This window comes from Falco biarmicus, chromosome Z (assembly GCF_023638135.1).
Source record: "Falco biarmicus isolate bFalBia1 chromosome Z, bFalBia1.pri, whole genome shotgun sequence".
In the NCBI taxonomy this organism is placed as follows: Eukaryota; Metazoa; Chordata; class Aves; order Falconiformes; family Falconidae; genus Falco; species Falco biarmicus.
In genome coordinates, this window is record NC_079311.1 from 72255027 (window position 1) to 72272637 (window position 17611).

The window sequence follows — 17611 nt, forward strand, 5'->3', positions numbered from 1 at the left end:
AAGAGACAATTATTCAGTATCTCTGCCTCCAGTAATGATGATAATGATGGATCTGCCTTATAGAAGTGTGTAAGCCAAATATGTGGATGAAGGACAGCATGTAGGGGATCCAGCAATTTGACAATTAAATGGAAATAATACATTATAGGTCAACAACTTCCCATTATCAAAACATGGGAAAAAAATCAGGGGTGAAAACAAGTGTGGAGTACTTAACGATAGAATTACAGTCCCTGTTTCTAAAAAATGACAACCTTTTGTGTCTGGTTTGGTCTGCAGGTGGTTTTCCTGTGTAGCTGATGCAGTGATCCAGAAAGAACTTGTTGTCTGTCAGATTTTACAGCACTGATGAAAGGATTATGTATGTTCCTTCTGCTGGTGTGAAAGTACTCCTGGTAGTGTTCCTGGTGTCCCCAAAATGCAGCCACAGGAACTTTCTTGAATTAGATTCTTCTGGTCTTCATGAGCAGTTACGGCACAGACAAACCAACAAGAAAGCAAATACAATGGAGTCGTGCTACACTCGCATGTAGGAGATGGGGACGCAGATCATGCCATTCAGGCTAGAGGTAGATGGGTGAAAGGAGTAAAAACTGAAAGCTGTTAAAGCCTGAACAAAGCCTCTGTCCACCTAACTACTTGTAACTCTTCATAAGTTCTCAGGCTGTTTTTTGTCATACTTTGATAATGGCTATTACACTGTTGTGTACAGTTCTTTCCTTCTTTCTTGACATAGGGTTTGCCTTATCTCTTTTATTTTTAAGTCTAACTTCATGTCAATGGAGTGAGTTTACATTAGTTGAAGGTGAGATGAATCTCAGATCCTCGAAGAGCTTTTCCTTGGTTTTGAGCTGGCTCTTAAAAGAGGTATGTGTGTCAGGAAGCTGGAACTGCTGACAGTAGTCATTGCCTTAGAGCAGTTGGTAGTTGAAAATCTTATCAGGTCAAAACAGAGAGACCCCTTCAGTCTGATATTAAATTCTATGGAGTGCAACAAAATCATAAACCTGTGGGAAATTAGTTTGTCTGATGGTTGGCCAACCTATTGTTTTGTTTTCATTTCTACCTGACAATAGATTCTTACTGAAAGACTATGAGAAACAGAAAAAGATAGCATTCACTCCCCTTGCTGGCCCTCCCTGCATCTAGCCACCAGTGGGGACCAGGGACTTCCTAAATTGCTAGTTCCCCAAATGTAATAGTCAATGATGGCTACATCTATGAACTCTCTAGTTTCATTTTGAAACTATTAATTTCTGGGTTGTGGTGCTGTACAACGCAATTGCTGTACAAAGCAATTCCTTTGCTTTATTATAAATGCACTCTCTAATGGCTTCCTTTATTATGAAAAATAATCATGAGATATACTAATAAAAAGTTACTCCATCTAAGCCTCTACAAATGAGTCATGATTTCTGTGGACTTTTATGGTGATTTTCTACAGCTGTATCTTTTTCAAGCTGAAAACTTGTAGACTGTTTAATCCCTCCTTGCATTTCACTACAACACCATTCCACTAATAAGTCCTGTCACCTTCTCTGGACTGTTCACAAGTCTGAGAACTCTTGCCTGTCTACTAGTGGCCACCTGAGAGCTTGTGATTTGGTAGATTACAGGTGTAGCATATTTCTCTTTCCCAGGTGTATCAGTTTGCACTTGGAACCATTCCAATTCATCTGTCGCATTATCAGAGGGTCATTCATTATTGAAAACATGTTTTTTTACAATTCAATCTTTGATATACCAAATAAAATGCTTGCTCTCAGTGTCCTAATTACCAAAATGCTAAGGATACTGGGTTTTGCATTCTGGACATTTTGCTGCACAAAATACAAACCCAAGTCTTTTCCATTTACAATCTAATGTAGCTGATTTTACATTTAATAATATTTTTGAGGTTTTTAATTTTCAGGTGTGCTTTTTTCCTGTAACAAATTCATATTCATTTATATTAAACTCAAAAAATTGTTTGGAGTTGTCCCTAAGGTGTTTTTAGTCCTTCTGCCTTTGACTGAAATAGAAGTGTTAATAAAGAGACAGTGTGGATTTACAATGGTCCATTGGTGCTCAGGCAAGATGCTTTAACACTTACATATTCTTCCAAATAATTTTTGCATTTTGTTTTGCCAGTGACTTGCCCATCAGCAAGTCTTGATGTCACGCATTTGAACTAAAGTAAAAACCCAAAATTAAATCTTTGTGGATGGGAGATTGTTACCTATTATCAACTCAGTTGGATTCACATGCAGAATGCAAACTGAGTAAGTGTGTGTGACAACCTGTTATTCAATATTTCACGAAACAACTAAAAGTAGTGTTCTGCTAGGAAAAACTATATTTTGCATGAAATTTAAATCAGCCTTTAATTAAGGGCTTCTAGCAAACTTGAATGATTTTAGAGGGGTTTTTTTTTAGTTTTGCTATCTTTGATTATTGAAGACCTTGTTCTTGAACACCCTTGCTGTTTGTGCATTACTACTTGCAGAGACTTAAGACTTCCAAAACTACTCCTGCTGTGTACTTTCTGCTTTTGGATGCTGTATATCATGCTTAGGTTTTCTTTTTTAAGGTATAATCAAATTTTATTTTATACAGTGTCATTATAGCAGGAATCTTACCCCTGCTCTTATTGGGTTTTAATTTTTAGTGGGATCTGGGTTCATGTAGGATTGTTACCTCAGGCTCTGTGAAGATACATTGCTGTGTACTTCCTATTGCAAAATTGTTGCAGAAATAGTTCAGAACTGAGTTCTATTTTCATTTTATGATCCTTTCTGTAGCTTCTTGGTCTTTGTACTTGTATAGGTTAAGTTAGATAACACTTTCTGAGTAAGAAGTTCCATGCAAAGCTGTATTTGTTGTATAAATATGTATGACATTTCATTAAGATTTTCTACCATCTATGCCTTGCACAATGCTTTCCGACTTCCAGCTGAGTATAGTTTGTTTCCTCTGGAGCATTCTCTGTGCAAAACGTTTTTCAGGAAACATATTCAGGAAATCATAGTCAAACTAATAGCCAACACACACTGCATCTGCAAATAGTTCTTTTGTATTTTAACTTGAAAAGTGATGTTTCTGGTGCTGAATATTTTCTAACCTACCTATTGATTTTTAAAAATGTAGCTGACTGCTACTTAAACTCATTTTTTTTAACTTATAGAAGTTTTATCCAAAATACTTCAGAATTACATGATATAATAATTAAACTTATCCTGCCTACATTCCCTTGAAGACTATGGAAGGGAACAGTGTAAGAAGGTTCCAATCTTTTCATATCTGAGTGCCTGTCTAAATAATGATTATTAGAGGCTGTATGCCAGACTTGATAGACATTTGCTTAACACAGTAATACAGGTACTGAAGAGCAGGATGTTTAAAGTAATTATGTGTATGAAGTTTCATGTTTATATAATTTTAGGTGATGTTGGCCCAAATGTACAATAAAGATGCTAGCTTGAGATTAAATTGTTACAGAACTTGGGTCAATACTAGTAATATTTCTTCAATTGTTTCTTTATCTGTACAGGAAATCCAAATTAAAAGTTGACTGGATCTTTACTAATTTAGTAATTTTCATGCCCACATTTTTAGCCAGTCTTGGTTTTAGACATACATAAATAAAAGCATGGGATTTCCTTTATTTGTGGAAAAAATTATTTGGATGTTTACATGAAATAGCACTGTCATCCAGTTATGCAAATTGCATGTCTAAATACTTATATGAATACATATACTGATGTGTGCATGAAATGTACAAGTGCGTAAAATCAAAGATGCCATGCAATTCAGCTTTTATAGTATTCAGCTTTGATAAAACATTTTATTAAAAATTAAAATTTGATAAAATTTTGTAAAATTCAGCTTTGATATGCTTACATAGTATTGGGGGCGGGGGAGGAAAAGGGAAGAGTTGCCTGAAAAATAAGTTAGGTCACCTTTATAATAACATTTTATGTATTAAAATAAAGGTTTAAGTGGAAAAATAAGACTCCTAGACTGGTCATGCATTGGTTACTCATAGTAGGTGTTACTACTATATGAAATATCTACAGGGTTCCTCTGTAGGAAGCTTGCAATACAAATATACAGGCAACTCAAATACTCTGGCAATCCAAAAGGTGCTTCACTTCTGGTGAATATGTCAATTCTCTTTTTTTTTTTTTTGCTTATAACTAGAGTCAACTGAGATCAGTATACACCTTTACATTGATTTGATAAGTTTTGATTATTTTGATTTCTAAAATAACTTCTTTAGGACATGCAAAGAGCAGAGATTTTTGGGAAAATCAGAGAATTTCCAATTTTTAGAATTTAGAAAATGGGTTAATTGCCTGGTGACCAGCTAAATGGAGCACACACGGCCTACTTGTTTCTCAGTTTTCATGTATGAACTATATGAACTAGAATCAGGAATGCTGTATTTCTTAAACTGAAACACAGGAAAGTAAGGCTGACTTTCGTTAATATTTTTGGCTTTCAGCTTTACTGTGAGTACACGAGGTGTTGCACAGGCACTGGTTTTAGGTCTGTTATGCCAGGATGAATTCAAGGGAATTACTGCTAGGCCCCTCCTTTTTCTTCCTGGGAGAAGGATATTGCTGGCCTCACAGTATTTGTTCCCTTCTCTGGAATCTCGCTGAATGAGAGACTTCCCATCTGTTGAAATTACCATAAATATTTGTAGCTGATATGAGACAGCACCTGGGACCTTGTAGTAAGTGATAGCCTTTTTCCTGCTATAGGCTTGTAGGCAAGTAGGCAGGAGAACACTGGAACTTTATGGACACTCCATGCAGTGTGGCTCCTGCTTCCACAAACACAGACACAGGATGGATTCCTAGCCTCTTTTTTTGAAGAGGTGATGCACAGATCTCTTTATGAATAAAGAATGTTGGCTGCTATTAATTTAATGTGTTAATACAGGACATTACAACCGTAAAAATGAAAAATGCTTATCATTTGCTAGAGGATACATGTTTTGATAAGATTTAATAGCATTCACTTCCAGTTACATTTCATGGGTCATTTGCTGCCTCATTCCAAATATTGGAAAGGCAAATGTAAAACCTGATTTCTTAAGTTTAATAACATGAGACTAGAATTATGCCTTTACAAAAGACTGGGTACAGCTGCTATATGGATGTGGGAGGCTGTGCCATTGTATCGCAGTTCCCTGTCTTACAACCTAGTTTAGATCCATCACTCCATATGCTAACTTCAGTAGAAGTTTTTTTTTAACTTCATGGTGTGGTATTTCTACAGTAACTGTCAGTATGGTCCCATATACCATTCTTGCTGTAATTATTTCTTTATTTCCATCTCTACACTGATAAAACTGGAATAGTTATATGCTTTGTGTCTGCTGAGCTGTGACAACTTCATCTACATGCCTCCATTAAAATTTTGATCATGTATAGTCATTTTCTTTTTTGCTTAGTAGCTATAAAAAAACTTCATCAGTGCTACACCCGAAAGGAGAAAGAAGGCAGGGATACAAAAGGGACATGATATGCCTAAGGTTATACAACATGTCACAGCATTAATTTTCCTCATTTTACACCCATAAGTTGCTTTGAGCAAAATCTGGTTTTGCAGCAGTTGAATCTGTTCGTATGCAGATGCTGCATTTTTCCTGACTTACATAAAGGAGTGGCTTGGATACTATTTTGAGTTCAGTTGTTTCTGTGAATACTATCCTTGTTTCATTATAGGTAATTTCAAGCAACTACATCTACAACTTGGCTGCTAATTGTGATCTCTGCTTATGTTTTATTTCATTGCTTGAGTCACTTTGTATGTCTTTCTTTTTATCTTAGTGAGGGGATAGATCATATTCCTTATTACTTGTTTTTAACATTGTCCCCATTCACTGCAGTCCTTTGAGTGCTGAAATCAAAAGCATCATATGTACATCCAGGGTTAGTTAAGAAACACCCACACATGGAAATGCCAGCTTTCTGCACTTTGTCAACACTTTCTATAGTTTCTGTAGTGGAAATACTATGAATATGTTGAAAAAAACCTGAGGAGAAAATCTTGTGTGTCTCAGCCTGCCTAAAGGAAAGGAACTTTTGTCTCCTGCAGTTGTCAATATTGTAGCCTGTTATTGAAATGTTGTGTCAAAGGTAGGGAGGTTTCTGTCTTCCAGAATACATGAAAGATAGTCATGGCATTATTTGAATTAGAAAGGTGAGTACATATAAAAATAGATGTGCTACACACTACATACTAAGATGCTTTTCTTCTTTGAGGTAAATTTTGCACACTCAGTCTTCTAAACTCTTACTATACAGCCTTCTTTTGTGTAAGAAGATTCACAGTCTTTATGTTTGTACAGAATCTTGCACATAGAATCCTTGTGTGTGATTAAGGTTCATTTGTACCATGTTAGTGCTATGCCTATTAACAGTTTGGACAAGCATTATCATCTAATTCACAGTGTGTTGTACTGGTATTGGTGACTGGGATCTTTCCTTGAATCTGTTACAACCTTTGGCGAGACAGTGGACCTCACTGTTCCACTGTGTCTGCATTCCCTTTCTCTTTCCCCAGCTTGATTTATGTTAGTAAACCTATTTTCTTACTGTTCCTGCTATGTACAACAAAAATTAGTCTCAGATCTTGACTGGGATTTTTATGCTTTGCTATATTTTACCAGACAAAGATATTTGAAAGAAATGCACAGGATTTGATACTAGTTTACTTGCATCTAAAAGTAGTGGTCCCTGTATAACTAAATGCCAAGCTTCCAAAATTTTTGGGAAGGAAAAGCAGCCTGTCTATTAAACTGAGCTGAGACAGGAATTGTGCGAAATATTTGCAAATAACCCTTATAAAATTTTTCTAGCTTTAATATTTGTCACAAATGTTATGATCCTACTATGCTTTTTATAAAGACTGATCATGCATTATTTTTGTGAATGTAATTGCAGGAAATATATAGTTTGGTTAAGAAAATTTAACTTGTTCTGATGCCCTTATATTCAACGAATCACTGAAATGTGCAGGTAGAACTTGGCCAGTTTGAAAGGATGGAATTTCAATTTCATTATGGTCTTGCTGTAACAGCTCAAAAAATGTTAATGTACAGTGCTCTTAATGCTGGCGCAAATCTTGCAGCCTTTGCCTACTTCATGATGAGTTTAATTGTTATCATATACATATGCATATTATTTTATATACCTTTTAGGGACAATGCATATTTAAAAATAATTGTGTCAAGCAATTTGTTTATGTTAAATACTTCAAGTCTAATGAAATAAGGAGGTATAAAATATTTTGAACTCCTACAACTGCAGCAGATTCAAAACAGAAATGAAGCAAAATTATCAGACCTATGTTTGCATAAGAATTCAGGTCAGATTTGGCCATAAAATAATCCAAATGGGAGTTTCATCTATTTCTTTAACTATTTATGCTGCCTCCCATATACCATGCTTTAATTTTGCCTTTGGCTTTTTAAGAGATACTAATTGGTAATGCTGACTTAGGAGTTCTCCTGTTTGAAAGACTGTAGAGCATAAAGACCAGCACTGAGTATGCAGGTAGATTTGTGTCTAAACCACAAAAGATAAAGAATACAGATATTCATATAATCATATTTTCCTATAAACAGTGAAAGATGGTGAAAGGTATGCAAGTAACTTCTGTTTTCTCCCAAGCAGCTGTTGGTACATGTCTGGTAACATACATATCAGGAGATAGAATCTCATAGGGAAAACTGCATACTTGCTTGAGCCATGTGTCATAAGGCAAATGTGAGTAAAAACCTCTGAATGTGATTCTGCATTGTTTCTTTCATGAAAGTACCAAAACAGTCTAATAGAGAAATGTGACTGCGTTGACTTCACCCTTTATAGTATATTTTCCCAAGACTCTGTGAATAAACATCAGAACTCTTTACTTGTGTAGCAGAAGTCTTCAGTTTCTCAATCTATCTTTCACTTACATATAACTATTTTTATATAGTTTATACATATATATGTATTTATAAAAAATATAGTTATGTTTTTATGGTTCTAATTTCTTCGACATTCACAAAATTTGCACGGGAATGTAATCATCCCCAGGCTATTTCTAATACCTCAGAGACCATGTGTTCTGATACTGTCATAACCAGTCATATTGAGCACACTTACATAAATACAAATGGAAACCCAGAACATTGTATCTGAGAGGCACTGTCATGTCTGCAGACAGCAAAAACATGTATTCAGTTAATTTCCAATCATAAGAAGAAATTATATAATCAGTGTGCAAGACCCTGGAGGAATCTTTTTGAGCTTAGTTAAAAGGCATCCACTTTGCTTTGCCAAAAAAAATACAGGAAATAAAAGATTTGACTCATGGATGCCAAGATTGGTCTTGAGACTGACTTTAGAAGCATAAGAATTTTACCCAATGAACTATCTTATGATGTGTTAAAAAATAAACAAATAACATCTACAAAATTGCACAGTAGTGCACATGTAAAGGTTATAGTTCATTATTATTTAGTTATTCAATAATACCTGTATATTTACTTGGGTATGACAGTTCTGCAGCAAATATGTAAGACCATCTTCTAAAAAAAATAACTGTGTATGCTATATGAAGAATATGTGTGGAAAACAGTTTATCCACAGTTTTTAGCAATAAACAGGGAAATGTCTTTTAATCCCCTGAAAAAAGACATAGTCCTATTGTATTTTGCAATTTTAAAAAAGAATGAAATCTGTCATTTGTGAACTGCAACCAGTTTTCTCCGATTGTTCTCTGCCTGCATAAAGAAATTTAAAATGTTAGTTATTCACCTTGAAAATTACTGTCTCTACTTCAAAGGGGAACTCCTAGGAATAATCCACTTAATATTACCAGGCACTTGTATGATAATAAGACAGATCTTATAGGTAGATAACATTTTCTTTGCCAAAAACCTTTGTGTAATAAAGAAAACTATTGTTATGAAAAAAAGACATAAAAAAGGATAAATGGCTCCAGAGAATTTAAAGAGAAAAAAAGCCATCAAAAAGAGGGGTACTGTTGAATCCAGAGACTGAAGGTTCTTTTCAGAATAGAATTAGTTGGAAAGTAATTATTCTGAAATTTCACAAAAGACCTGGTGATACAGTAAATTAACCTGTTTTACTGCAAGGCCAGCTCCTTATGACACTTGTGACTCTCTGAGGTGGATTTGCTGATCTGTACCTGAACAAAGTGTTCCTACTTAGAATTTTGAAAGTAAATTTAAATCCTTATGTAAGACGATCTACCTAATTTTCTGTTTTAACTTGAGCTCTCTCAGAGAGCCAATATGGGTGCAGAGGTACAAGGAACTGAGCAGGTAAATTCTCCTGCAATAACTCATCCTACAAAATGGACCATCTGACACTGAAAAATGGTAAATTTGTCTCCTTTTCTGCTTTTAGTGGTTATTCTATCAGTGTCCAGCCAACCTGGAGAGTTCTGCAGGTGAAAGGTACAAGAAAACATTGAGGAGATACAACCTGTCATCAGTTATATACTGGTTGGGAATAAAACCTGTTATTGTTTCCTCTACAAGATTTATAAATTTCTGTCTAATTTCAGGGTTTATTAAACTTTCAGTATCTGTATAATACACATACAGAAACAAACCTTGCTTTCTCCTTGAAATATGTGAAGGCAAATGATTTTGTAAATGTGAATACCCTAGTTTCTGCTCTTATATTAACAGGTTATATATATATATATACATACCGTCTTTGATATCTGTGAAGATGCAGTCTATGTTCATTTGCATTTGTGAGAAGAGATCTTAACATTAAAATATTTTGAAATCAGTGAAATTGAGAACAGCTTATAGTCTCTGGATCCTCTGACAGTTAAGGTAGGGTATTAGGTGTTTAGATCTTAGGACTGCAGAGTGGGCAGTTTTAGTTAAGTTCTCCACAAGTTATACCACTGATATGCCGATAGACCAAAGTCCATGATTTCTTTTCTTCAGATAATTAATAGGATAAACAACACAGATGCACCATCAACATTCATAAAAAAACCTCAGGGCTCTTCCATGAAACTTAGGTGGAATGAAATGGCGTACATCATAATGAGAAATTAAATATTGTATCTCTAGCACAAGGAAAAACTTAGGGCTTGAAGCTTGATAGAATTGATGACCAGGAGACAGGAAACCAGAACTGATGGGAAGAATTTTCTTCCAAACCACTCAGTCTATCCCATCTATCACCTATTTTTTCTAATCTGTTGTTACAAGATTAGGATGTAGACAAATGTTTTACAGATGTGAGTTTATGGTTATTGGTTATTGCCCATGATCACTAGTTTATACTTTCTTGGGTCTTGGAACTGTTTTTCTGAGACACATTATCTTTGATAACAAAAGGACATTGTGGAGGAAATACCTGTTCAGAACATAAAAGAAGAAAGTGGGGAGCAGAGTCAGCTTCATAGCAACTACATACAATAACCTGTACAGTTAGATTGCCTTGGAATTCCATGTCTTCTAGGACATAGAATGTTCATTTGCTATGATTTGGTGTGTGTAGCTTTATCAAGTTATTTAAAAGAAAAAAAAAATGTTTCTTTTTTTACCTGTGACTAAACTGGATACAATTAGTGGCAGGACCAACATTTGCAGCATTCTCATGAGTAATTCTCCTGGAAATGAAAAGTACTTGACTTCCCGATAGCTCATCTTGTATGATCGGAGAGAAAATCCAAGGATTACACCTGAAGAGAGGGAAAATATATCATGACTTTCTCTTATAAAGTAGTAATAACATCCGAATGTGAACATCATAATTTCTTATTTAGTTGACGTATCTGATTGTAAGATGCACTTTTTAGTATGCCCTAGATTGCACTCCCGATTTGTTCCCACAAATACCAACTACTATTATGAGTAGTCCTACTGAAGACATTACATTTTTTTTCACTGTAACAGAATCAGAAGGTTATTCGTGCTGCTATATTTTAAAATCTGGATTAATCTAAAATGTACATCTTGAGCACTAATGAAAAGGAAACAGCCCCTGCTACTGCAGCAAAGTGCTTTGAATTCTGGAATTTTGAGTGTAATCATATATGCAATGCATAGACATACTAACTACCAACCTGCATAAGTCTTGTCTGTGCCTGTTTACTCTGTGGGGCCTGATCCTGCCGATGTGCTTCAGATTGGGTGAGATAACCAGGACAGACATATTTGAGAATGCCCTTGTGGCTTGGTCTTTACACAACAAAACAGCATCAGGAGGTCAGTAGTTTTACACATGCCTACCTTCAGAAACACAAGCACTTGTGAAAAAGTGGCTAATAGGGGTTGGAAGGTCTTACTGAATGATTAAGTGGAGTTTCAGTGCCTGAGGGAGTGGAGTAAGGGAGTGCCTGGATCCATTTATCTTGCTGGGAACAGATAAATAGTGCTTGAGATAATTTACAAATGGAAGTGATAGGTTGACATGTGACAACCTAAACTTCTCAGCTAGAACTTTGTAGATTTTGTGCTATGCTTGACACCCACTGCTTTATTTGCTTCTTTGGTTAGCAAATAACTTATTTTGTTATTATCGTAACTAGTTACGTTTTACTGAATGTCAAATGATTTGGTGCCTATCTGATGTAGGTGTTCTATATCCAGCCAGGCAATACATGGCTTTATCTGGAACACCTTAACCATACAGATGGTAAAACTCAACTATCCCTCCTTCCCATTCCTGAATTCATGTTGTTCCCCACTGTCTAGTACTGGCATTTGTGCTAATTGTGGCTGTATAGAAAGTTGGATCAGAGAATTGATCCTGCTGCAAAAAGAATTTATTTTACTTGGTTAATTTTCATCTAAGTCAATTCCCAGAGATAATTTGTTTGCATGACTGCACAAGTGTTGGTATCTTCACAAGGGAATGTACCTTGGTACATTGTACAAGGTACAAGCAACGTACCTTGGAGTAGGGTAGGACTGCTCTTTTTGGCAGATAGGGAGACTTATGTTTCCTAAAGCTTTTCATGAAACTGTGTGGTCAGTGATGTGAGGCAGAAGAGCATTCAAGCTCACTTCTAGACCATGTTAACACTTGGAGATGTCCTGAAAATGCCATAACATTGAACACTTCCGGAGACTACTAGTTCCAATTCTTAATCACTTTGTGGTTTTGCCTTCTTTTTTTAAATCAGATTTTAGATTGGCACATCCATACAGCAGACAATATCTTCATGCCAAATTTTACTAGCTAAAATATGCTGTTATGCCTCCTACACTAGCTTGCTGCCATCTGCTCATGTAAGGCAAGAGCTATAACCCTTGTGTTAGTGACCACTGTCTGATCATGCTGCTAGAGACTTCAGCAGGTTAGCTAGGTTAGAGTAGTCCAGAAATCTCTTGTGTAGGATAGAAAATTTCAGTGTCATAGAATGGTAGAAAAATGATTAGAGGACAACTGGAACCAAGCACAGAGTTCACACTATGGAAGAAAGCGGGGGGACTAGAAGGCATTTGTTTTAGTCTCATTCATGTTCTATAGACTCAAGTAGTCAAAGTGCATTTTGAATAAATTATATTTTTTTTTAGGTAAAAGTAGATCATAAAATGCAAAGAGGAAGGACCTCTGAATTATTCTTGATTAAAGACCTGCCTTAGAGTTTTCCTTCTTTTCAGTAAGGTTCTAAATTCCCCTGCACTGTTACTCATTATTTTCTTTTTATATGGGAAACACATTTCTCAGATATAAAGAATCCATCTGGACCCATTGTTTCAGAACTTAATGAGCACTACATTTTGACAACAGGATAACAAGCAAATAGAGCTAGGCCAGTCTCTTACTTAGACCACAGTCCTGCAATTAGTTCCACATGAATTAATTTCTGTACTAGTACAAAGCCTCACTGAATTTAGTAAGGGTTTCTGAGGCTGCTATAAGAACTAGTTCTGACTCTATACTATAAGGGCTCGATTATCTGGTCCGCTACTGTCCACGCAGTACAAAGTAGCCTAAGAAAGAATCAGGACCTGAGTCAATGGCTGTTTGAATGAATATTATTGATAGTGAGAATGAGTTTCTGAAGTTCCATGTAAACCTGTTGAGCCAAAAATTACTGCTTTTTTTTTGTTCTAAAGTGCTCTATGCGTAATTACAGGATTACCCAGCACTGAAGTTGCAAAAAGAATTTCTGAGATGTGGGAAAAATGTGCTTGGTAATGTATTCTAGTGAACTGGTTGACACCCAGTAGTTACTAATTCTTCAGCCCTAATCTTAGCACTGCTGTTAATTTATATGCAGTCATGCCTAAGCCATAAGAACCTTTCCCTGACTCAGTTTCTTTCCTTGTAATATAGGTATAGTAGTAGTTGCTTCATAGATGTTTCTGAAAATCGATTGTGTTCACATAATGACCTTAGCAGTGCAAGAAGGAATTTAAGCAAATTATTTCCTCACTGTAGTGTCTAATAATGAAAGCAGAACCGCATAATTTTACCCATCTCTTTTGGTTTTAGAATATATGGTGATGATACTGGGTATTACATCCTGTCTGAAAGTCAAACTTGGCAAGGCAGCTTTGACTTCTTTGACTTCACTTCTCAGAACCAACATTCACATGTTTTAAAGAGTGAGGTAACAGCATACAATGATGATTTAGAGATAGGCACAATGATAAAGTATCAACATAAAATTAGGAAGTTGGACCTGGCAGAAGGTACTAAACCTCTGGAAGGTGTGCAGTATTTCAACAACCATCCATGTCTTTGTGTGTGGTAAGAGTTGTAGTGCTTAGCACCCTCCATGGTCAGGATTGAGAAGATTAAATACTGGAGCTGGCCTTTCTCTGTAAAAGTTTCAAGTTTCTGACTAATTCTGAGAATTTTAATGAAGCAAAGCTTTGTGTGAAACAAGTTCCCACAACCTGTTGTGCAGGTTTCTGACTACCCTTTGTAACAGAGAACAACTAATCAACAATCGACACTATCAGAGCCTGACTTCTCAAATGGTAAATGGTGTACCATTTCTGCACTGCAGGGAGGAGTAGATTTCTCAACAGAATTTGTTAATTTTTTTCTGGAAATAATCAGCAGTGCATGTTTAAGTTAAGGAGCTGAATTCTACACATGTGTATAGTTGTATAACAGAACCACTTTGCTGAATAATTTATACTGTTCATAATGAAGAAGCAAATCAGATTACAGTTATAAAAAGATTTTTGAGGTGTTCTTGTCAACGGTATCATCAAATTTATGGAAAACTTGGTTTGCACATAATCTTGATGACAGAACAATCCTTGAAATAAACCATTTCAGTGCATTTTTATACCAATGTAGATGTTTAAAATAAAATTCAATCTGTATGAATACAGTGAAGAGAGGATTTAAAACTTGAAAGGAGAAGAAGGTGAAAATAATTCTGACAGTGATGGGAATGAGATGGAAATGGCAAAAATGGCAGATATGATTTGGGTTTGCTTATACCTTAGATAGGAATTCACAGTGATGAATGGCCTAGGGTTTTCACTTCTAGATGCTGCAGTTCCAGAAAGGAACAATAAAGTCTTCATGTCAGGCTTTAAAAACTATGGGTATACCTGTAACCACTAAGAAAATTACAAATTCTATATAAAATTTCTTAAATGGATTAACATCAAAGTGTGATGAAGTGATCATTAAACTCAGGATCTGAAGCAACAAGGCAAAACATCAAAACTTTTGTAATAGTTTTTTAGGAACAGATTTGTTATGGAGATGCTGCTTCTTCTTTATTTGTTTTGGTTTTTTCACAGAAAAAAAATATTGTAATGATCTACCAGAGCATCATCAACTTACATAGAATTTCTTAAATTGAATTTGGGAATAAACTTCAAAATCCTCTATGGAGAAAACGAAGTTCTTAACTGTATTACAAAATGCCTTGGTCTCACAACAGTAGAGAGCTGTTTCACATGATAGTTTGTGTTGCATAGAGGAAATAGGTTGCACACCTACACGTGGGTTTAAACCACCACATCAGAAAAAAAAAAAAAAAAAAGAACCATAACTTTTAGAAGATAAGAGATGGGGCTTTATTCAGATCTAAATGCTCATTCAGGAACTTCAGAACTATCCTCCTCCTTGGCTCACTTAGAAAACTTAGATATAAAAATTTAATAGAGAGGATTGCTTTTTTCACTACTTCAAGTAATTCATAATTTTAAAGAGAATAAGGAAGTTTTTAATTGGCATGATGTTTTTAAATGAACAAAAGCAGAAGCTTTGTTGAATAACTGAAGTTTTTAAAATGAATCCTTATGAGCTTCTGGTCTTCATTTAATTTCAGAAACATGCAGGAATTAAGGCCATACCATTATTTGGAGTTAATATTTTCTACAATGTCCATGCTCTCTGCTGTATTTTCATTCAGAAAGTAGAAAATCTAGGCAGTTTCACTTTTTAATTGATCAAAAATCACTCAAGCATATTTCAAGAGGAAATTCCAAGGTGATATATTAATGACAGTACAAGAGCTGCCTTTTCTTTATTAGTGCTTTCCAGTTCAAACAGAACACACCCATAAGAGTTACATACACTTCTGCTCTTTACCGGTAAAACTCAAACCACTGTTGAATGAGGTTCCTATCAACACCTTTTCTGTAATAGGTGAGGTATAGACCTTTTATTTTCTAACACGAAATAGAAAGATTCATAGTAACTGGAAAATAATACCTTAAATTAGGTAGAATAGTGCACTAAAGTAACAGCTGTTAATAGTCCTCTTCCAGAAGACCTTATAACCAGCAAGCAAATAACATTTTGTTCTATAACAGAAATTGGGCAAAAGCCAGTAAGAGAATCAGGCTCCTACCAGTTTAATGGGACACTGTACATTTTTGTTAGCTGCACAGCCATTTCGTTCTTACATTCCTGCAGAGCTCTGGAATGAATGCTTTTGTTCTTTGGGTCATTTATTTCTGCTTAATTTACCATTTTGTTCTGACACCTTTTCCTCCAACAACTAGTTTCAGATAAGGCCACAACTGTATTTGCTTGAGAGAAAAAGTTAAATTAACTTCTCTAGTGGCAAGAAATACTTCAAGTTGCCAACAAAATCACAATCATTCTTAATCTTTTTCTTTGCTTGCCACAAGAACCACAGACTCACAAATTCATTTGCATGCTTCTGATTTTAATTTTTTTCCATAATTTCATATTGAACCTTCCTCCTACCCTCACCCCCCTTGTATATCACATGCTCCTTCCTTACTTTCTGGTTTTCTTTATGTAGGTAGAGAGGCATGTTCCCTTTGAAACCGTTCTGATGAACCTAAATGCTAGGTACCTAATCTAAATATTCAATACCTAAATACTACAGCAGTCTTTTTTTGGTGATTTTTTGTGACTTTTACTGATTATATGTTAAAAATTAGCTCTTACTATGCTAATTATTGTTTAGTTGCTAACTAGTTACTTTTTTTACTCAATTGATTTAATTTAGGACTGCAGCGGAGTTGCTGCTCTTAATCATGAGGACTATTTCTTGTATAATACATACCTTGGTACTGCCTTATTGCATCTTTTTGACCTTTTTTATCCTAAAGTTTTAAGATTATGACCCTCTCTAAAGGTTCTTCACACAAACTATATTTGATGGGAAAACCTAAAAAGTACTGGAGAAATGCCCTTGGTTCAGGAGAGACACTTACAGGCTCTTTTGTCCAAGTCCTGTGTCAGGCGAATTAAGTAAGGTAAGGAAAGGCATGTACAGCTTCAAACTGAGGGGAATAATGCTGTGAACAACACTAGATTGCTACAGTCAGGAAAATAATACAATTTAAGCTGATTCTTTTAATAGAAGAATTAAGTCTTTTAATAGACTAGACTAGAACAGAGTATTTCAGCTGGAAGGGACGCACAACGGTCACCTGGTCCAGCCGCCTGACACCGCTTCAGGGCTGACCAAGGGTTAAAGCTCGTTACTAAGGGCATTGGCCAAATGCCTCTGAAGCACTGACAGGCCTGGGGCATCGCCCACCGCCCCAGGAAGCCTGTTGCAGTGTCTGACCACCCTCTCGGTGAAGAAGTGCTTCCTGACGTCCAGTCTGAGCCTCCCCTGGCGCAGCTTTGAACCCTTCCCGCGTGTCCGTCAGCGGATCCCAGGCAGAAGGGATCAGCACCTCCCTCCCCACGCCCCCTCCCCAGGAAGCTGCAGAGAGCAGCGAGGTTGCCCTTCAGCCTCTTCTCCAAGCTAGACTGACCTAAAGTCCTTACTTCAAAGGACTTGTCAGATACTGAGATGAGCTCATTTGGGGGCTAAACCGGGGAGGAACTATTTTTTACTGGGTTAGATTTCTGCCAGATTAGTTCCCTGTACAGGTTTACTGCTGTGCTAGGTGGTGGTGGTGGTGCTGGTGTAATGGCAAGGGAGGAAAGAAAACATGTGGAAGTGGGAACATGCAACCAGGGACAGAGGTAGGACTGGCTTAATCAATCACAGAAACATACCCTTAAGCAACCTAATCAATTACTCTTCCTATGACAATCCAGAACAATCCAGGAGCTAACAGGTAGCTTAAAATTTCTTTACTTCTCTTCTTCTGAGGCCAAATTCAGAGTAAATGTTTTCCACATGAGCTTTCTTCTCTGTTTCATACATGAAGAAGACCAAG

General features: G+C 36.1%; 1 protein-coding gene across 1 annotated transcript in view; it reads right to left on the reverse strand.

Moving 5' to 3' along the window:
• SLC1A3 (solute carrier family 1 member 3) overlaps window positions 1–17611 on the reverse strand; it is a 68213-nt gene that overhangs the window by 36621 nt on the left and 13981 nt on the right. The window contains exon 3 of the mRNA XM_056325130.1: window positions 10576–10713. Coding sequence (XP_056181105.1) covers window positions 10576–10713 — 138 coding nt within the window. The remainder of the gene's footprint in view (window positions 1–10575; window positions 10714–17611) is intronic.